The following is a 20,259-nucleotide window of genomic DNA, read 5'->3' on the forward strand; positions in this document are numbered from 1 at the left end:
AGGCTGCTGATATTGTTCAACACTCCCCGTTTTACTACCATAAAAGTAGTTACGGAGACGAAAAATGAGGCACCTAACATTAATTTTATATTCATTTTGCTGCTTCCTTGTTAATTGGAATTTGGTGCATTGTTTTACCACCGTAAGTACGAATACTTTCCTTTTCTTTGTGCAAATAAAGTACTAAAATTTAGTAAGAAAATTTGAAGGTTGGGATTTCAGAGGTGACCATAGAAAAATTAAAAAACCCGCTTTCAACAATGGACCAAGCAGATATTGCAGAGATGAATAATAATTTGGACTTGCTTAGAAGCGGCGCATTTTCGGATTGCACATTTGTCGTTGGATTAGACAAAAGGGTTGGATTTTTTTAATAGCATTAATTATGATTAAGGAGAGAAAAATAAATATAAAAATTTTAGACCATCAAAGCGCACAAAGTCATTCTGGCTCGGAACTCGCAAATTTTCGAAAAACTTTTCTCCAGGGCGGATGCCCCAAGCAGGGTGGTTCTGAAAAACATAGGCTTTGACGACTTTTTGCCAATTTTAAGGTTTATTTTAATATTTAATGATTTGGGAAATTTACATTTAAAAAAAAAGATTCATCTATGCTGGAGGCGATTGCATCAAGTCAGTGGAAGAGGCTTGCGCCTTACTCAAATACGCCGAAAAATTCCAACTCGAAGGGGCTTTGGACAAAAGTAGGGCGTTTCTCTGGGCCTCTATGTACCCCGGCAGAATTTGGAGCACATACCGATGCGCGATCGCTGCGAACGACGACCAACTTGCTCGCGCCGCTATTGATGTAAGATTATTTTCCAAAAATAATTTTGAAATAAAAAATTAATTTATAAAAATTTTAGTTGGCCAAACAAGACACCGCTCAAGCACTGCAAGAATCGGACTTCAACGTGGTTCCTAAAGAAATTCTCGCCGATTTTCTGCACTCGGATCAACTGTCGTTTGTACCTCAATCGGAAAAGTCACCGCAGCGGCACTATTTGGAGGTCAAACTTTTAAAAGCAGCCATTAGATGGGCCAAAGCGGAGGCAAAAAGACAGGGTCTGCCGTTAAATCCCGTCTCTTATCGAACTGTTCTTGGCCCTGAACTTCTGATGCCTCTCAGGGGACTTTTTCTCACCACAAATGACCATCAGTCTCTTGAGTTTGGGTCGAAAAAGTTCGATTACGGCAAAGTATGACACGTGAAAAATTAAATTTTAAAATAATTTATTTTTGCACTAGATAATGGCGTTGGTGTTTAATTTGGATGAGGAAGGGGACGTGGGCCAATTTAAGGGCCCCCGTCTCGTCAGTGAAGCCCAACGTGTGCGCAAAGTGGTGGGCGCCGAGTTCTGTGGGCCTTTGCGATACTTCACCGGACAGAACTCCACCTTCTCGTTGGTCAGCTCGGCCCAGTTGGATTTCCTCGGCATGCGGGACCCGCGTCTCGTCGGCCTGCAGGTACATTCGCGACTATAGTAATTATATACAGAGTCGCGGTTTAATTGTTGCACTTAGGTTTCGCACGCGCATGTCATAACCCTGGCAGAATATCTGTCAAGGGCCGCGACATGTGCGTCAATTAGCAATTTTAATTGTGATTTTTTCTATCAATACTTGCGCTGGGGAAATTTATTAATTATAACCTTATACACTATTTCATTTTTTTTTTTAATATTTCACACAGGTTTTGAGAAAAGAGGGCTGTTTGCAAAAAGACGAATTCACCGTGTTAGTGGTAAAATCAGCGGAAAACAAAATAGTCTACGGAGCTCGCGTGATAATTACAGAAACGGGCGAGTGCAAGAAAGGGCCTCAGAGAATCGAAATTAAGTTTCCGCGAGAAGTGGCCCTCGATGGTGATTCCTCGCAGTTCAAGGTGCAAATTATATTTCATCAATCCGGAGAATACCCATCGTACGATCACACGGCGCCAGTGGACGCCCCAAAATTTATTAACGCAAATACTATGGTGAATGTGAAAACGCCAAAGGGAAGCGGAATCATAACTTCCATCATCACAACCAAACCAAGAGGAAGTTAATTAAAAATTTAATAATGAATAATTAGCTAGCGTCAATAAAAAGAAATATAAAACTAAAGATTAAGTAATAAAAATTAAACATTGTGGTTTGTTGGCAACTGTAAAATAAAGTTGAAGGACCTATCGAACATGAACTGCATTTAATTTTTTCATAAATGAAACTTAAAACGTTTTGTGAAATGATTCTGCCTAATTCTGACGATAAAATGCAAGAAGGATGTGTATAATAATTTCCCACTGTTATTCAAATTTTATGAATTAATATTGTATGCCGTCTTTTGAGATGGACGTTTTGTGTTGTGAGAAAGACAGGCATGCATTTTATGGCCCCTGCGCTTGCAAGTATAGCATGATATTAATTTGTTGATGAGATTGCGTGTGTGCATTTATTTTTGTTGAGCAATCGTGAATGGTGGTTACTCTCGTCCTAAGCAAATCCGCAGTTAATTCCTTCCACAAAGTCTTTAATTTGATGCACTTGTCTGAATATTAAGGTGAACTCAACATTCAACGTGACATTTTACACGAGCGCGGCGCTCACCGCAAGAAGAACAATATTAATAATAAATGGCAAAAGCGGTCAACGGAGAAGGCGTTTGCCCTGTGCAAATTAATCTCTTTCACTGCTGCATTTGGCGTAGCAAAATGACACTTGCACATCGCCACGTACATTTTTCAAACTTGACGTTTCGCTTTGTTGTTATAATAAAGAAAAGCGTGTTTTAATGGATTATCATTTAGGGCTTGCTTGGCAATGAAAGTGTAAATGAAGGTTAAAAGAATATTAAAGCTTCATGAAAGAAGTGGATCACATCACAATTTCTAATATAAATGTGGACTTATACTTACATTAGGAGTCAATTCTTTGTAATAAGTAGTAAACTACATAATTTTAAATATTTTAATTAAAAAAGGAACTTGTACTTTTAGCCATTGAATAAATAGCAATGACAATCAAATTTATATTTTTATGTTTATATTGAATGGAGAATAAAGAAATGAAAACTTACAATGAAATATATTTTTAAAAATTGGTAAAATAAATTACAATGATGTTATAATTATTGCGTTTAAAAAAATATATAATTAAATTACTAGTTTCACTATTACAAAATTTCAGTTTTTCTTTGGAAAAATATACAGTACTTTTAAAATTGAAATTGAGTCCAGTAAATCACAGTAAATAAAAATATAGCAATTAACCCTGCAGCCATTGAAGTCACTGACCTCAAGAATAATGTGCGCTTACTTTTTTCTCTGGAAATTGAAATCACTTTGTCCCAAAATATGCAATTATTAAACAAATATAATAATTTTTTCCTACACCGTTTAGATCTTTAGCACGTTTGATTTACCTAATGAATTGTCATAATTTTATTTTCAATTTTCAATCTATGTAAAAAGATTTTTTAAATTTCACTAAATCCAAGCAATATTACACAAGTTTCATAATCGGATCGTAAATGCTGCTTGCGAAGTAAAAACAGCAAAGTGCAACTAAAAGTGATAATAGTGAGGTGTGTGGGTGCTGCGCAAACCGCCGATGGATCTGCAGCGCGCGATTGAATAATAATCGCGACCGCACACATGTAGGAAATGAATAAAGCACCGGCGGCGCGGTCGGCTTTCTTTCTTTGCGCATCACACGCGTCTTGATTAACAAGAGACAAAGTAACATAAGACCCTCTTTTTATCGCAGAAGATGCACCGAGCAATGCAATTTTTTAGCGTGGGAGCTCGCACGAAAAACACATAACACGCGCGTTTTGCAAGAGACCCGCACTCTTGTGCGCTGCTGCAGGGGAGGAGTGGTCTCGTTTTCTGCACGCTATAAGTGCCAGTGCGGGCTGATCCTCATGCTCATAACTACAACTATCATAGCAGAGAAGAAGATGATCTACACCAAGGTACTGTACCGCTTATTTGTTCAGCGTCACCTTTTACAGTTAAAAAACAATAACAGTTTAACATAATCATTAAATTATTATATTGGTTTAAAAAAATTGAAGAATATAATTATATTATATTAATATTTCTTTTAAACAATATACTTTTTAGATTTGCAACAATATTATTTCCTTATGCTTTTTAATTTATTATTGACAATTGAGTTAAAAAATTAACTGTATACTTTTGAACACTTTTAAGTAATCTTTTAAGCAGAAAAGGTGATGAAAATAGTTGATCTTCATAACTGAAATGGCACTACCTAGATCAATGCAAGAATTAATTAAATTTTATTAGTTTTTACAAGCTATTTTCTTAATTAAATTTTATTTATCAAATCATCCAAAACAAATCAAGGAGGTACTATAATTAATTGAATTTAAAAGTAATCCAATTAGTTAATTTATTTTTAATTATTAAAACAATTTAAAATTTCTATTTTTACCATTAATGAACGCTTTTATTATATCAAATAGATTAAGTTGAATTAACTCTATGAGCACTAGAATCAGCAATATTGTATTTAAAATTATAATTAATTGAATTTCAATCATTTTTCCTCCTTATCAAAACATTCCGTTGCATCTCTGCTATTTTAATTGCTATTGCTTTAGCCCGCATAGCGCACAATCCCATTAAGATTTTCATTAATTTATGCATTCAAGCAATATGTAACGTTTGACTCGTCACGCGCCATTAATGCTACCTATAAACACTTGGGCGCCAATTTAAATTCTTGGTTTTTCTTAATATTTTGTATAGGATACCGCAGGAAATAAGTGTCATTTACAAATTGCCGCCGTAAAAAACACGCGGCTTGATTTCACCTCGTTTATTATTCTCTCGGTTATAGTTGAGTTGTTATACGCGTTCTCGATCTTTTATTTTCGAATCTCTATACTGCTCCTTTTTATATTTGATGTGTCCTGTGGGAAGAAAGCCCTTTTACGGCAACTTGAATTATTTATAGTGACAGCGAAGAAATTGAAAATGCGCACGCAAACTTGAGCTCGTTTTATTTCCCATTTAATTTAAATATACGCGTTTTTGATTATCGCGAGCAAGAATTTTTTGCTCCTCTCAACAGCAAACCGTCCTCTGTGCTCACGATTAAAGACGTATTGAATTTTTAAATATCAACATTTACGCAACTCTTCTCACTTCTCGATTTCATAACCAACAATAATCCATCAAGTTTAATCATTTAAATTGAATAAAAATCAATAAAATCGGGCTCAAATTAGCATTCTCTGTCCGTTTGTATAATAAAGCTCAACTAAAAGTGTTTTCTACACGATAGGATCTTATTCCTGCGCCAAAATATGCAAAACGAAATAGCCTGTCAGATGAGACAAGCAATTAACAATTCTGATGGGAGCGAAGTCTTTGCAAGTGCTGTTTTTTTCTCGCGTGCGGTGTGGGCAGCAAGATAGCCAGTTTCTTATTCAAACCAGAGGCCTTTATAAACGTAAAATTATAAATTATATTCACCTCTATTTCATGCTTTTTTATTACATATTGTTACATTACCAAGCGCGTGGAACACTTAAATTTTATTGAGTTTTTTTAGCACCCCCGCGTCCCCCGCTAAATCTTTAGAAGAACACAGGGCAAAAAAGAGAATTTAAATTTTATCCTTAATTCAGTTTGATTTTCTTCATCTCAAAAAAATGGTTTATTCTTAATTTTAGTATAATAAGTTAAAAAAATTAATACATAATAATATATTTTGATTTCTTCTCTCTCAATTTTTATGCTTAATTAAATACTTTTTCAAGAGCAAATATATTTTGCCAAGGCCAAGAGCTGGCCAAGAGTTTGTTATTTTAGAGAATGAGTCAATGAGTATCCTCTTAAAACTTATAAACCTGTAAGTGTTTTTGGCACCAATAAATCAGTTGGACCATACTTTCTTAATTGGCTCGGAAACTCATCGCGTAGGCGCGAATCGGTCTCCTAAAATGTTTGAAGAAAATGCTAAGCAGCTAGCACAACCTTATAAAAAATCCCACCTCCAAAATCTTGCACTTGGGAGGACAATGTGGTTCAAAAAATAATAATTTGGCCCGATCTCCGATCATAATTATATATGCAGAAAAACTTACAATCATTATATTACAGTTTTTGGCACTTCTGCTGACTCTTTCCGCCTACGGCGCCTCTGCTCAAGAGCTGGCAAACCGGCTCTCCACAGTAGAATGGGAGGCATATCATGACCACGAGCACCAGGCAAGTTTTTTTAAATTTTATTTAAATTCTCTTAATTTTCATATAAATTTGCAATTAATTCCGTCAGGGCCCGGGAAGCTACGCGTACGGTTACGACGTGCAGGATCCCTTAACAGGCAACGTCCAGTTCAAAGAAGAGTCCCGGAAGCCAGACGGAACGGTCAGGGGCAGCTACGGCCTTGTCGAGCCCGACGGCAACGTCAGGATTGTCCATTATGTCGCCGACAGCAAAGGATTCAGGTTTGCCCGATTTCCTTCTTAATTAATTAGTCGCATTTTTTAAAAATTTATTTATAAATATGAATTAATTTCAGGGTCCGCATCGAGAATTCAGCCAAGCCTGACGAATTCCATCCGGCGCAGAGGAGAATCGACGAGGCTCCGGTGCACCGCCGGCTCATCGATGGCAAATACGGCCAAAGATTGCTGCGGAGGCCCATTGTCGTGGGGCCCGTGGCACCCACCGCTCAAACCCAACTTACAGCGCCGGCTGCATCTCAAACTGTCTATGTGATACCTGCAGAAAATACGCACACTCAATTCGTGCAATACCTGCAACCTGCGTATTTCCAATCAAAATAATTTTTGATGAAATTATTTTTTCAAAAATATTTATAAAAGTTCAAATCAAATTAGAAAATTTGAGATTGTAAAATTTGGGTAAATATTAAGTGTGAAACTTATACTCAATGTATTATTTGATTGTTTTTGTGTTAAATGTGTATTTCTTATTTTATAAGTCCTGTATCACTTTTATTTTTCATAGAAACACTTTGTAATATAAAATCATATATAAAATAATTCTATGTTTCGCTCGATCATGTATAATTTTATAAAAAATCGGAAAATGGAGTAATATAAAAAAATAAAGTCAAATAATCCAGTCTGTCATTAAAACTTTGTGTCTTTTTGTCAGTTATAAATATAAAGTTAATAGTCATTCAATCTCCAGCATAATATCCATCAATGATAATAATTATGTATCCAGAAATATCGCACGTGTCTCTATACTTCGTCAACGTTCCCGCCAGTTTAGCCTCTCGAGCGCCACTGCGCATGTCGTGGTTATAACTGTGCGTCGACCATTTTTGCGATGCAGCAGTGAAAAGCGACCCGAAACTCGGAACTGATCGTACCAAACCAAAACCTAACTTGGGCCAAAGATCAGACCTTGTCGGACTTCCACCGAAAGGCAAGGACAACTCTTTTTGCGAAATGCAGAAGAGCTAGGAAAATAGGCAATTAGGCAAACACTGACGAATAGTGCTAAAATTGGATCCGCGCCGTCTTATCGCGTATGTTTGTAAACATATTTTACGTTTTTGGACCAGGAAAGGCAGTTCATACACATAACCTGCATTGATTTTATTAATTCCACTTCTATTATTTATTTCTAAGAAATCAACACATTATGGATCTTTTGTTTAAAATAAAAATATATTTATGCATGAAAAAAAAACGAAAACAATATTATGATTTATTATTTTATGTACATTATTATTAATTATTTTGGTTATTTAAAAATCATACTTCATTTTATATAGCCCATCAAAATTAATTATAAATTGATTCTTTTAAGTATGTATGATTTTAAAAAGTTTAAATTAAATAATATATTAAATTTATTTTGTAGCATTGGTGACATTTTAATGATATAACTTGATTTTTAATTGAACTGCATAATATATGTATTTTCATTGAGAACTTTTATTTTTCAGAATCAGCAGCGCTTTAAAAAATGGCAGAATCTGAAAATGGAATAACAGTCAGGATTTCTCCCTCAAAAGACCTCCCTTTGGAAGCCAACCAAAAGCCTATAAATGCAGAGCCTCAACTTGGGAAACCAATAAAAATTTACACCATAAAATTAAAAAAAGCTGACACACCCAGCCAACCTGTTGTCGCTGCACAAATTGAACCTGCGGCCACATCTGGGATCAACAAGGAAGACATCCAGAAACTTGTTGCGGACTCGGTAATTAATAATTAGTTTGTTCTTAATTGAAATAAAAATAATTTTAATTATGCTATTAATTTTTAGATAGGCGCCCAACTAGGGAAGTTGGTCGAGACAATTGCGAGCTCTGTGGAGGCCAAGTTATCTCCGAGCCTTAAAAAGCGAGTTTTGCAGAAGAGGCGAAACAATGATGGGACCCAAAAGCATACTCTTGCAAAGCAAATTAAAATTGATAAGGTAACAGAAACAAGTTTGATTTTGGAACACTGTAATTTAAATTACTTCTTTATAGCCCTTGCCATCATCAAATGCAAAAAATTCAGCTCCTGGTACTTCTGGTTCCGGCAGAAGCAAAACTCGAGAGTATTCAGGCGAAGATGTGAACAGCGCCATCGAAGCTGTCCTCAATGAGGACTGGACGGTGAGGAAAGCCTCAAAGACATTCAATGTCCCGAGATCAACTTTAGCAAACAAGATGAGGATGGTGACAGAACTTGGTGCTGTGCCAGATATTGCAGAGCTGACCAAATCACCAGGGCCAAGACCAATCTACGGAGTGGATACAGAAGAGGAGCTCAAGAAATTTGTCTTGCAAATGTTAGAGCGAAGCTTCCCTTGCAACCACGAACTTTTGTGTGACTCCATCATGGACATTGCCGTCGAAAAAGGGTCTGTGGAAAATATTGACGCTTTAAAGAAGCCTAGCTCATCGTGGTGCCACCGTTTTTTGGATCGACATCCCGAGCTGAAAGGGATTCTGTCTGCTTACCATCCCAGAGCTAATAAAAAAGGTAAATTCTTATTTAATCTAATGTTTTTAAAATATTTTATTTTTAATTAAATGTATAATTAGAGGGTGATGAGGAATGGAGGAGCAACCTGTGGACACGGCTGGTGAAACTGGGCTGTGAAGATTTGCTCTCGCAACTGAACCGCGTCTTTACTCTCGATGAAATCGCTGTGCCTTTTGTCGACTCAAAAATCTGCAGAAGAAATGAGAGTCGCTGGTTTTACTGCTCCAACAAGGATGCTGTCCGTCAAGCTTGCATCTGCTTCAGTGCTGCTGGAACGTTGACACCTCCGTTTCTGACTTTTCCAGAAACCAAAAAGGCCTTCACAGTGGTCCAAGGAGTGTGGGCCACAATTGCACCCCAGGGTTGGATCAAATCCGACACTCGCTACATCAACATTGTTGAGTTGAAAAAGCATTTCATTGCAAAGAATCTGCTGAACCCCAATGATAATAATAAGAAGGTAATTTAACATTACTGCAGAATAATTTCTTAAATATATATTTATTTTTAATAAAAGATCCTCTTGCTGGTTGATGGACACGCCTCTCCTATCTCATACAAAATCTTCCATTTCTGCGAAGACGCTGGAATCATCCTCTGGAGTCTTCCCCCAAAGTCAAAGATTACAAAGCACCCAGCCGACGCCGCCGTAGAAACTATCCAAGCAGCTTGGACCACCATTCTGAAGAGGCAGCAGAACCCCAGCCCCAGTTTGATGACAGCTCTGCACTTTTCGAGCATGTTCAAAGATGCCCTTGGAACCCTGGAACGATCTCCTGCAATTTTGAAAAAAAGTTTCAAGGAGTGTGGAATTGCTCCATTCAATATGGTCAGTATTTCAGCAGACTTCCCCGACATAGTGCAGAGTGCTGTTGAAGAAGACACCGTGATAGAACCCGATGTGGTGCCAGTGCCTTTGGAGAGCAATTGTCAGTACGTCGATGAGAAAGCCCTGGTTGGAGGGTTCAACTTTTTCTGCTCTTTTCTGCCTCCAAAGAAACTCAAGCAGTTTCAATCTGGCAAAGGAAATGGCAAACTTCATGAAATTTGGAAAGACTGGTCCAGAATGGTTGACGAGTACACCTCTGGCAAAGGAGACAACTTGAAAAGCTAATTGATTTAATTTTAAAATGGAAAAGTCAATAAATCATGGCTTTAAAACATGTGTAAACTTTATATTTCAACACATCTAAATCTGTACAAATCACATTTTTAACAGGTAACTTTTTGTAGCAAGCTACATTTTTAATTTTACACCCCAGATTAAATTTATGCCCCATTCATTGTGAGGCTGCCTCCCCTTTGAGCACGCCAAAGGCGGCTGTAGGTACTGTCAAGATTACGGAGCAGTTCGACATGGGTGCCATGCTCCGCAACCCGGCCAGCCTCCAGAACAAAAATTTCATCTGCGTCCAGGATGGTCGAAAGTCTGTGCGCAATGCAAATTGAAGTTCTTCCAGTTGTGGCCCTCCTGAGGGCTTCAAGAATATTCTGAAAAAGACAATTATTATGATTTCGAATTTTTTTATTTTAATTAAGTTGACTCACATGTTCAGTTATGGAGTCCAATGACGACGTTGCTTCGTCAAAGATTAATATGGGAGAATCTTTAAGAATTGCCCTTGCAATTGCAACTCTCTGCTTTTCCCCACCAGACAGCTTCAGGCCACGCTCTCCGACCTAGGAGGTTTTTTAATCATTTAAATTGTTGTCCAATAATTTTTACAAACCCTAGTTTCGTATCCCTGAGGCCACCTTATCACCGATTCGTGAAGATCTGCCATTTTTGAAGCAGCTAACACTTCGTCCTTTGATCGAGCTAAATTTCCATACTGAAGATTGTAGAATATTGTTTCGTTGAACAAAACTGAGTCCTTAAGCATAAAAAATTTTAAGTTCCAATCAATGCATTTGTCGGTACACGACTCTTACTTGCGGAACAATTGCAATAGTTTTCCTCAGTGACTCCAAGTCTACATTCCTTATATTTTGTCCGCCAATCTCAATACTGCCAGAATTAGGCTCAAAAAATCTGAACAGTAGTCTTATGATTGTTGATTTACTGAAAATTTTAAATTGAAATTGTAACATAAATACAGGCATACACTAAGTAGAGTTCATTCTTTACCCTGACCCAGATCCTCCAACAATTGCAACCTTTTTTCCAGGTTTGATTTCAAAACTTATGTCTTGTAAGACAGACTTTCCAGGCACATATTGGAAAGCAACATTATTGAATTTGATGCCAGAGTTGCTAGGGACGATTGAAAGTTGTGGGGCTCCAGGGGCACTCTATGAAAAGCAAACTATAAAAAAATTTGGGTGGAATAAAATTAATCCTACTTTGATGTCTGCGTCTGTCGCCATCAATGAGAACATTGTTCTCATATCAATAAGAGCCTGCCGTACTTCTCTGTAGACAGAACCCAGAAATCCCAAAGGAACAGATAGTTGAAACAACAAACCGTTTACAAGCACCAAATCGCCAACAGTCATATTTCCTAAAAAAAGAAATTAATGTAAGACCAATAATTTAATAAATATCCACCTTGAGAAATTTGTTTTGCAGACAGGAGCATCATTGTTGCCAAAGACATGTGAAATATGGCACTTTGTCCAAAGTTGAGTAATGCCAAGCTCGTACTCGTTTTTAGAGATGCAACTTGAAATCGCTTAAGTGCATCGTCATATCTATCAGCTTCATGTTTCTCGTTATTAAAATACTGTGAAAGAAAATTTTTTCATATAAACCGAAGCTTTCAAAAAATAATTGCATTACCTTAACCGTTTCGTAATTAATAAGTGAGTCGATTGCTTTGTTTCCGGCCTCATTTTCAGCCTGGTTCATGTGAACTCTGAATTGTGTTCTCCATTGAGTGACAAGCAATGTATAGGTTGCATAAACACCAACATAGCCCAGAGCTACGCTAGCAAATGGCCATCCAAACTTTGACCCCTAAAAAACAAGGCTCACGTCAGCATTGATTTTTATTTTTGGATTTTTTTACCAAAATTGAGCTGACCAGCGTCAACTCGAAAAAGGTTGGAAAGATGTTAAAAATCATTGCAGTCAGAACAAAATTGATGCCTCGGCTTCCTCTATCGATGGTCTAAAAAAATGATGGAATCTTTATGCTGTTTTTAAACGCAAAAACATCCTACCTTTGAGAGAGCACCAGTTTGTCTGTCCAGGTGGAAGGACAAGTCTAGATTATGCAAGTGAAGGAACACATTTTTGGCGATTTTCCTGATCGAATGCTGCGCCACTCTCGCAAATACAGCATTGCGAAGTTCATTGAAACCTGCTGCTGTTGCACCAGCAAGTCCGTCTAAATTAACATTGAAAATATTACATCTAAGCGTTTTGCATGAGTCCTCAAATTTCTTACAACAAACTAGAAGTGTGGCAGCAACAGATGCCATTGAATCAGCACCACCAGCAAGTGACAAAACCACATCAGGAGGATTGTTGTTGAGTGTGTCTAGGCCACACTTGAATAGGAAAGGAACACACACGGCAATTGATTTTGCACTGACTAATAAGCCCAAGGATAGAACAACCCTTTTCTTGATAGACGAATCTTCCTGAAATTTTGAGTCTTAAGTTAAAAAAGAAAACGGTTTGTCAAATTTCACCTTTGGCCAAATGTAGCTGAAGAGGCCCTTGAGCATTTCTTGAGCTGTCACTTCTCGTTTGATGTTGAGGTCTCCTGCCAACGAGGCAAGTTGCGAAGCACCAGGATGGAAACAGCCACGGACGCTGCATGGTTTGTTCAGAAATCCAAGTTTTCTTGGTAATGACAGAAAGCTGCTTCCAGTTGTGCACTTGCAAGACTTGAGGCCGCCTCCCGAGATTGCTTGGCTGCTGTACCTCTAAAATCAGGCAAAACAATAAAATTTTTAATTTCAATTACTGCAGGATATATATTTTTCTTTTAATTATATTTGAAATTTATCGATTTGGCTGCAGTTTGAATAAAATATTTTATTTAGAGTTAATTATAAATTATAAAGATTGCTTTATTGCTCTAATTACGCGTTAAGGTTGCCAAAAGGGCAGTTTTTAACAAATCCAAATGCTCCAAAATAAGCTCTTTTACAACACACAAACTTTCACACAAATCTTCAGTCAGGTACTTTTCTATCTGCAATTCAAGGTTTTTAATTTTGCAGCAGATAACTTTTTCCGATGCTCGTAACACTTTCTCATTTTCAGCAAAGTTAACAGCACTTAAGTTTATGCATTTGGACACAAAAACTAAAGCGGTCCAATTAAGTCCTTCTCTTGTACACCACATAAGTCCATCAACTTTATTGATTTTCTTTTCTGGCTCCAACGATTTTAAAATTTCTTCTTCGCTAAGCAAAACTCTGTCGTTTGGATTTCCAGGCACAACGAATCCATATTCCAAACACAAGGTGAAGTTGTCATGAGCTCCATAGCTGATGAAAGCTTGGGTGTGCTTCTTGAAAGATTCGGAAGCAACGATGTGATAAAAATCACCATTCCAACCGACCTGTTAAAAATCCAAATTTTTTTTAAGAATAAATTTATTATCATTTTAATAATTGCTACCTTATTAGGTCTGATATTAGGAGAATGGTTCAGCAGGTCCAGATAGGGAGCCAGAGCAATGTTGTCTTTATCTCTGCAAATTTTGTCGTCTTCACTGGGCTTGACGAAGACGGCTCTGGTGTTTACGGCGAACCAGGCCCAGCGGTACTCAGGCCACAAAAACTTCTCGATCTTGCATCTTTGCAGCTCCTGATTGGCCCAGTCCAAGGAACTCTTCACTCGCAATATTTCAGATTTAACTTTATCACTCAAATAATCAGGCAGTTTGTTAAGGTCAGTGGCAAAATGAGGCGTAGTAAAACTCTTTGGGATGCTTTGAAGGTACAAACGCCACTCAGACTCTTCCTTTCTTTGCTCAAGCAAGAGGAAAGTTGCCAGAATTTGTTGAGCTATTGGAAACAAACTGCTACTGCACGAGCGTTTGAAAATTTGATCCATAAGGGGAGATTTAATAGCACTTGTACACGTGATGATAAGTTCCTTTGGGATGCTGACGAGGACATCACCTTTGGAAATTGAACAAAGTGCCTGCAGACCTCGACCCGTGTTAGGAAAATTAAAAAGGCGCAATGAGCAAGTGCTCGTCCAGTTTTTAACGCTCATCCACTTGCACAGGTCTTCTACTTCAGTATCACGGATGATGTTCACTGGTGGCTGATTCCGTTTCTTTCGTTGACGGATCCGAAAGGCTCGGCCCATTTTAAATTAAAATTAATAAGTATGGCGTAAAAACGTTTATGTATTTTCAGTCGGTTATAAGAGTGAAAATATCATGACGTCTCGTAATTCGGGTTTCAAAATTTTGTAAGTATTTCATATTATCAAGAAAATGAAATGTAAATCAATTAATAAAATTATATTATGAATTTAAGATGTAATACAATTAAATATGAATATGGTTTTAATTTGATGAAATTTGTAATTTGCATTGAGTTTTTACCAAGGACTGAAAATATCCAGAATTTGAGGGCAGCTTGGTCGCAAAAGTCTTCGAGTCTGCATTGAGCGGAGACAATCGTCTCCGCTGGTTGTCACACTGGACGGTCACAACACCGAGGGGTCTGAATTTTGCGTTCTGCGCCGGCACAAGAAGCCGGCTGCACTTGAGAACCGAAGCTGCCATTATGCCATAACGTCTCAGATGTCACAAATCGCCAATTTTGTCCATGTCAGGACACTGGACGGACCGAAAATCGATGTCCCGAGATCTGTGTGTGTTGAAATCAGGACAGATGGGATGGGCCGTGGGTGAAAAGGGGGTGTAACTTTTGGATTTGATCACCGATTCGCTGATTGGTTCTTGAATTACAAACGGAAGCGCCAAATTTGAAAAATGTAAACATATGTGTGTTGAGCTTCACATGTAAATGCCGATGGTGCGCACAGTTTGTTTTTGCAGATGATTTGCCACAAATTGGATAAATTGTGAGCTCTTTCGCTCGTTCAATCCAGGCAGGTGATTACGGAAACTTCGTAGGTAAGCATTCATCACAATTATTGGGTTGTTGCATTCTGAAGAAAATTTAAAATTACTGCCAACCTGCCCTAGGATTGCCAAATTGAGCGTCTATATGTCTATAAAAAGCAGGTTGCGTACTTAAGTATGTATTGAACATCAATTAACTCGCAATTAATCGTACCATAAATTTTGTAATTTTAAGTATTTTTATTTGCTCCAATACCGACTTCACATGACTCACTGTCCTTCTGAAATTTGATTAAATAAAAATGTTATTTTCTAGCACACATTAGTGTAAAGTATATAAAATATAAATTAAGCATTTCTTTACATTCTTTTAGATTAAATATTAATATTCATCAAAAATATTTGTGAATTTTAATTGTATTAATTTGGTTTCTATTAAAAATAAATGTAGTTTCACTGGGTTGCACACAGAAAGAATGGGTCTTTAACTAACAATTAATTCACTAAAGCAAAATCCTAGGTAAATTATAACCTAAAAATAATAATTAAATTTAAAAAATAAATGATTTTTTTTAATATTATTTATTTCTTTTTTTACCAAATAATGTCCGGTTGTTTGCATCGTTACAAAAAAAACGATAGAGAGTGATTTGGGAAAATGCATCATTTATCTGTTTGATTGTTGCAAAATTTAAATTTATACGAAAAATTATATTGATTCGTGAGAAAATGAACATATTTAGGAGAGCATTTTTTGAAGGAGTACTGGAAACTTTGAACTTGCTGAGAATAAAATTTTCAAATTTAATACCTCGTCAAATTGACAAAATGTAGTAAAAGATGCGCGTTTTTCTTGGAACTATATTACATAAATTTAGAAAACTTATTATTAATTTTAATATTAAATTTCTTATGAAAAGTAAGGAAATTTGAATAAAAATTTTTAGAATTAATTTAATTTTTTAAACAAAATCCGTAGTAAATCGGCGCCGCAAATCGGTGCCGCAAATCGGCACCGCAAATCGGCGCCGCACAAGCGCAAGCTTTTTTAAATAAAAAAGATCAAAAATTTTTTTCGTAAAAAAGTTTAAAAATAACTACATTTCATAAATTTAGAAAACTTATTATTAAATTTCTTATGAAAAATAAGGAAATTTGAACAAAAATTTTTAGAATTAATTTAATTTTTGAAACAAAATCCGTAGCAAATCGGCGCTGCAAATCGGCGCCGCAAATCGGTGCCGCAAATCGGCACCGCAAATCGGCGCCGCACAAGCGCAAGCTTTTTTTAAATAAAAAAGATCAAAAATATTTTTCGTAAAAAAGTTTAAAAATAACTATATTTCATAAATTTAGAAAACTTATTATTAAATTTCTTATGAAAAATAAGGAAATTTGAACAAAAATTTTTAGAATTAATTTAATTTTTTAAACAAAATCCGTAGCAAATCGGTGCCGCAAATCGGCACCGCAAATCGGCGCCGCAAATCGGCACCGCACATCGGCGCCGCAAATCGGTGCCGCAAATCGGTGCCTCAAATCGGCGCCGCAAATCGGCGCCGCAAATCGGCGCCGCAAATCGGCGCCGCAAATCGGCACCGCACATCGGTGCAGCACAAGCGCAAGCTTTTTTGAAATAAAAAAGATTAAAATTTTTTTCGTAAAAAAGTTTAAAATAACTATATTTCATAAATTTAGAAAACTTATTATTAATTTTAATATTGAATTTCTTATGAAAAATAAGGAAATTTGAATAAAAATTTTTAGAATTAATTTAATTTTTTAAACAAAATCCGTAGCAAATCGGCGCCGCAAATCGGCGCCGCAAATCGGCACCGCACATCGGTGCAGCACAAGCGCAAGCTTTTTTTTAAAAGAAAAAAAAACATTAAAATTTTTTTTCGTAAAATAAGTTTAAAAATAACTTTTATTTATTAAAGTTGCAGGCAAATATTTAACATATTCATTATTAGTCGCATTTTGATAATTTATCTACAAATATTTAAAATCTTTTCATCTACAATGTACAAAAATAATAATATAATAATAAAAAAAAATGGGTGGTAGGCACCGCTAATAAAGGGCACACTTATTATTATTTTATTCTTCTGACCAAAAAAAAATAAAAATAAAGTTGATTCATATATTTTCATTGCTTCTTATTTCTTATTAGATATTGTTTCAAATAAAATTCAGATGAAGTTTCAACTATTTTTTAAGTTATTCTAGTCAATGTGTAAAAAAAATTCAATTCTATTTTGTGGTTGTAATATTTAAAAAAATATATTTTTAGTAATGCACCTGTATAAAATCTGATTTATCATTGTTTGTTATTCACTAATCAGGTAAAAAGTGGTAAAAAGTAAATGAGAGAAAATGCATTATCTGAGGACTGAGGAAATACCTCTGGCAATCAAGTTTCTAAAACGTGGGGGGTCTTGCAAAGAGATCTGCATGCTAAATTATAACTAATTATTTTATTATTATCATAAACAAAAGAATCACTAAAGTAGGTATTTTTTAATAAAGCTATTTTCTTAATTTTTTAATTTTCAATCAGGCCCAAATACTTATTTTGAATGCAAAACTGGCAAAAACTAAAATTTATTTGAATTAAATTTAAATATTTGAATAATTCAAACTCTGCAGATCTCAAATTTGTGTTAATAAATATGATAATATTATATTGTTGATGAAAAAAATGTTGTTAAAAAAGAAATGCCGTGAACGATTTGGAATTTTGCATTGGCGAAGCACTTGCGCCTCCCAGAATATAGACTCTTCTACGTAGCTGGCAATTATAATAACCCACTAATGATCATGTGCTAGGCGCTGCTAAAAATCCTTGCACATTTTGCTTTCTCGCCGACTCGGGCAGCCAGTTTTCCCAAATTAGTGAATCGTGTAGTGGCATGTGATGCCAATAATTGCCTGTGCGCGGCCGGGTGTTATCTAATCCTCCCTGCGAATAAAATAATATAAGCTCGTCCTGCGAGCGGTGCCTGGCACGGGTGTCTCAAAAACACCCCCAACATGCGATACCAATGTGTGTTGCTGATGGATAATACCCACCCCATTTATCACAGCACGTGCACGAACTCCAACATGGCAATAAACTAATGCTCGCTCGCTTTTTCCTTCTTTTGCCCTTCCAAATAGCTCCGAAGAAAGATCAAACATCAGGGCAACGTACTTAAAATAAAATTCCTAGCTTGAATATATTTGAGATAGTTTACTAAAAAATTGCCGACTTAATTTTAGGGAATATTACAGAGTGCTTGAGATGAATCCAAGCTATTTTTTGTTCAGAAAAAAATTAAGTAACAAAGAACTTTTTTTTGTCAAATTACTTTTTTTTAATTTTTTAACGAGGCCAAGCGCAGTTTGAATTTTGTCATGAAATCGTTCTCAAGCGTTAACCTTCAATTAATTGTCATCAGCCGAGTGTAAAATTATTTATTACATCATTCGAGAGTAAAATTATTTTTATTTATATCATTCAAGTGTAAATTTATTTATTTACATTAATTTTAAATAAACTTTATTTAATATTAATAATAAGAATTAATTGGGTTGTTCACCTCCTAGAAATACTATTAAAAACAATTTGGCACCGTGATTTGCATCCGTAATCTGTAATTCTTTTTTAATTAATTCTAAATTCGAGACATGCAACCCTATTTCATTAATGAAATATTTGTTTATTTTTGTCTTCTTCTTCTTCTTCAATAATTCCATAAAACATAAAATAAAATGTAAACAACGCTTGCTGTCGTTAGGCGACGGGCAGGGTACCATAGTTTGTCAATAGACGCAGACGGGCTAATTTTTGGTCGGAGGCAACCCGAGTTTCTTCCGGCACGTAGCTGGCACCGCGAGATCTCTCGAGACATGCATTGCTGCGAGTAATAATAAAAAAAGCTTAATCCATCAGTGATATTATATAAAACACAGAACGAAAGACAGAAAAATAACTTACAGGAGTGCGTGATGCTTTAAATTAGATCCGACAACAAAACTCGGCTGCTCAAAAGCTTGTAAAAACATGCATGCTCGGCATACTCTCGGTACACCCGCTTTTTGCCTTCTCTAAAGCAATTTGCAGCTAAGTATGACACGAAAGTCCGCCAATCTGTGTGAGTGGGAAATTATTGTCAAGACTTTTCGTGCAGCATTGTCGATCCATTTCATTTGTAACAAACGTAACAACTATAAATGGCAAGACGCTTGCATCATATTCTAGATACTTTTTGTTTAAATTTTTTTGTCGGGCAAATTATCAAAAATTCTTTTGTCATATGAAATAATTGTAGATATATGAAAAGTTATAGATAGGCTTTTTGCTAGACGTTTTTGTCATGCGTGCTGCATACTCATTCTTTGCAGGAGCTCGACATTTTCAATTGGAGTTGCAAATAACCAGACCAATCTCATTTAAAGTGTATGAAAGGTGCAGATTTAATTTAACTTACACACAAAGAGTATTTTCCTGATTTACACTATTTTATGATAATTTTGTTATTATAAAGCCGAATTTCATGCTGTTGTTTAATACAAATTTTTGCCAGGAAATTTTTCAAAAAAAATTTTTTAGCACAGATTTTTTATTAAGAATATTTTTCTGCTCGAATTAAGTTATCACATTTTTTTAACTTATTAAAAATTATTTAAATTATTTTTTATTTTTCAGTGTAAAGGTTATTATATTTTCCCAGTTTTATTATTTGACTAAAACAATCTTGTTTCAATATACGCCGTAGAAATAGGAGCAGATTCATAGAATTCCAATGAGCACCAAATAAACCGATCGGCGTGTATTACCAGACGTGGTTGGCACGCGCCCTTATGGAATTACTACACAATGCCCATTGTGTTCCGGGGCATTGTTGTGATTGTGAATGAAATTCCTGTACTATCAAGCAAACTGGCACCTATTCAAAATATAGGCAAAGTTTGGGTCTGAAACCGTTCAGAGCGGCAGTCGGTGAGGAGATTTTGAGTGATAACGAGTGTTGGTGTTTTGCAAGGAAACTTTTTGCATCGCGGTTTTATAGCATTTCATGCTCCGTGGGTCTTTTATTTCACCAAAGAAACTTTTCATCGCAAAAACAAGGAAGTTTTCGTTCGCAGACGTTGTAAAATAATAATTTTGTTGTTGCTGGCACTGCTGGAAAAGTCAGCAGCGCCATAAATTGAAAAACAAAGGGATTGACAAAAATGGGTTGCCATGGCGAGTGGTCCGTTTTACTTGCAGGGGTGGCCCCACGGTCGCGTGCACCCT

At 36.1% G+C, this 20,259-nt stretch overlaps 5 protein-coding genes across 6 annotated transcripts; 3 read left to right on the plus strand and 2 right to left on the minus strand.

Annotated features, from left to right (window-relative positions):
* Nucleotides 1-215: 215 nt before the first annotated feature.
* LOC132203982 (BTB/POZ domain-containing protein 6-like) lies at nt 216-2,160 on the plus strand. Its single transcript, XM_059632168.1, has 6 exons — nt 216-359; nt 423-553; nt 603-807; nt 866-1,198; nt 1,248-1,466; nt 1,693-2,160. Exons 1-6 carry the CDS (start codon nt 261-263, stop codon nt 2,047-2,049), a joined length of 1,344 nt encoding a protein of 447 aa, XP_059488151.1. The 5' UTR covers nt 216-260; the 3' UTR covers nt 2,050-2,160.
* A 1,684-nt stretch (nt 2,161-3,844) lies between these two features.
* On the plus strand, nt 3,845-6,989 carry LOC132203967 (cuticle protein 19.8-like). Its single transcript, XM_059632144.1, has 4 exons — nt 3,845-3,956; nt 6,118-6,225; nt 6,293-6,465; nt 6,540-6,989. Exons 1-4 carry the CDS (start codon nt 3,906-3,908, stop codon nt 6,805-6,807), a joined length of 600 nt encoding a protein of 199 aa, XP_059488127.1. The 5' UTR covers nt 3,845-3,905; the 3' UTR covers nt 6,808-6,989.
* A 313-nt stretch (nt 6,990-7,302) lies between these two features.
* On the plus strand, nt 7,303-10,139 carry LOC132203935 (uncharacterized). Of its 2 annotated transcripts, none has more exons than XM_059632108.1 (6): nt 7,303-7,417; nt 7,944-8,200; nt 8,267-8,419; nt 8,475-8,973; nt 9,036-9,436; nt 9,494-10,139. In XM_059632108.1, exons 2-6 carry the CDS (start codon nt 7,964-7,966, stop codon nt 10,088-10,090), a joined length of 1,887 nt encoding a protein of 628 aa, XP_059488091.1. In that variant the 5' UTR covers nt 7,303-7,417; nt 7,944-7,963; the 3' UTR covers nt 10,091-10,139. The 2 variants fall into 2 exon arrangements, with proteins under 2 accessions (XP_059488091.1, XP_059488089.1); XM_059632106.1 differs by having other exon boundaries at nt 7,311-7,520.
* Nucleotides 10,131-14,803, minus strand: LOC132203934 (iron-sulfur clusters transporter ABCB7, mitochondrial). The gene is made up of 13 exons (XM_059632105.1): nt 14,493-14,803; nt 12,613-12,849; nt 12,366-12,561; nt 12,139-12,305; nt 11,985-12,086; nt 11,756-11,932; nt 11,525-11,699; nt 11,320-11,477; nt 11,105-11,268; nt 10,909-11,038; nt 10,707-10,850; nt 10,525-10,656; nt 10,131-10,467 (listed from the first exon to the last, which is right to left on the minus strand). The coding sequence occupies exons 1-13, from the start codon at nt 14,673-14,675 to the stop codon at nt 10,246-10,248; spliced, it is 2,187 nt and encodes a 728-aa protein (XP_059488088.1). The 5' UTR covers nt 14,676-14,803; the 3' UTR covers nt 10,131-10,245.
* On the minus strand, nt 12,947-14,485 carry LOC132203936 (SET domain-containing protein 4). The gene is made up of 2 exons (XM_059632109.1): nt 13,553-14,485; nt 12,947-13,493 (listed from the first exon to the last, which is right to left on the minus strand). Exons 1-2 carry the CDS (start codon nt 14,249-14,251, stop codon nt 13,005-13,007), a joined length of 1,188 nt encoding a protein of 395 aa, XP_059488092.1. The 5' UTR covers nt 14,252-14,485; the 3' UTR covers nt 12,947-13,004.
* Nucleotides 14,804-20,259: the final 5,456 nt, after the last annotated feature.

The sequence above is a fragment of the Neocloeon triangulifer genome, unplaced genomic scaffold (assembly GCF_031216515.1).
Source record: "Neocloeon triangulifer isolate White Clay Creek 2 clone unplaced genomic scaffold, ASM3121651v1 ptg000020l, whole genome shotgun sequence".
NCBI classification, from domain to species: domain Eukaryota; kingdom Metazoa; phylum Arthropoda; class Insecta; order Ephemeroptera; family Baetidae; genus Neocloeon; species Neocloeon triangulifer.

What these genes read in the sequence shown, in the direction of transcription:
- LOC132203934 (XM_059632105.1), bottom strand. Translation starts at nt 14,675, where the DNA reads ATGGCAGCTTCGGTTCTCAAGTGCAGCCGGCTTCTTGTGCCGGCGCAG. An exon ending in TCAGCTACATTTGGCCAAAG is followed by an intron (nt 12,562 to 12,612) that starts GTGAAATTTGAC and finishes TCAAAATTTCAG; the next exon opens with GAAGATTCGTCTATCAAGAA. An exon ending in GTTGGAGGATCTGGGTCAGG is followed by an intron (nt 11,039 to 11,104) that starts GTAAAGAATGAA and finishes TAAAATTTTCAG; the next exon opens with TAAATCAACAATCATAAGAC.
- LOC132203935 (XM_059632108.1), top strand. Translation starts at nt 7,964, where the DNA reads ATGGCAGAATCTGAAAATGGAATAACAGTCAGGATTTCTCCCTCAAAA. An exon ending in AGCAAATTAAAATTGATAAG is followed by an intron (nt 8,420 to 8,474) that starts GTAACAGAAACA and finishes ACTTCTTTATAG; the next exon opens with CCCTTGCCATCATCAAATGC. An exon ending in TCCCAGAGCTAATAAAAAAG is followed by an intron (nt 8,974 to 9,035) that starts GTAAATTCTTAT and finishes ATGTATAATTAG; the next exon opens with AGGGTGATGAGGAATGGAGG.
- LOC132203936 (XM_059632109.1), bottom strand. Translation starts at nt 14,251, where the DNA reads ATGGGCCGAGCCTTTCGGATCCGTCAACGAAAGAAACGGAATCAGCCA. An exon ending in CTAATATCAGACCTAATAAG is followed by an intron (nt 13,494 to 13,552) that starts GTAGCAATTATT and finishes GATTTTTAACAG; the next exon opens with GTCGGTTGGAATGGTGATTT.
- LOC132203982 (XM_059632168.1), top strand. Translation starts at nt 261, where the DNA reads ATGGACCAAGCAGATATTGCAGAGATGAATAATAATTTGGACTTGCTT. An exon ending in GACTTTTTGCCAATTTTAAG is followed by an intron (nt 554 to 602) that starts GTTTATTTTAAT and finishes TTAAAAAAAAAG; the next exon opens with ATTCATCTATGCTGGAGGCG. An exon ending in AAAAGTTCGATTACGGCAAA is followed by an intron (nt 1,199 to 1,247) that starts GTATGACACGTG and finishes TTTTTGCACTAG; the next exon opens with ATAATGGCGTTGGTGTTTAA.
- LOC132203967 (XM_059632144.1), top strand. Translation starts at nt 3,906, where the DNA reads ATGCTCATAACTACAACTATCATAGCAGAGAAGAAGATGATCTACACC. An exon ending in ATCATGACCACGAGCACCAG is followed by an intron (nt 6,226 to 6,292) that starts GCAAGTTTTTTT and finishes TAATTCCGTCAG; the next exon opens with GGCCCGGGAAGCTACGCGTA. An exon ending in GCCGACAGCAAAGGATTCAG is followed by an intron (nt 6,466 to 6,539) that starts GTTTGCCCGATT and finishes AATTAATTTCAG; the next exon opens with GGTCCGCATCGAGAATTCAG.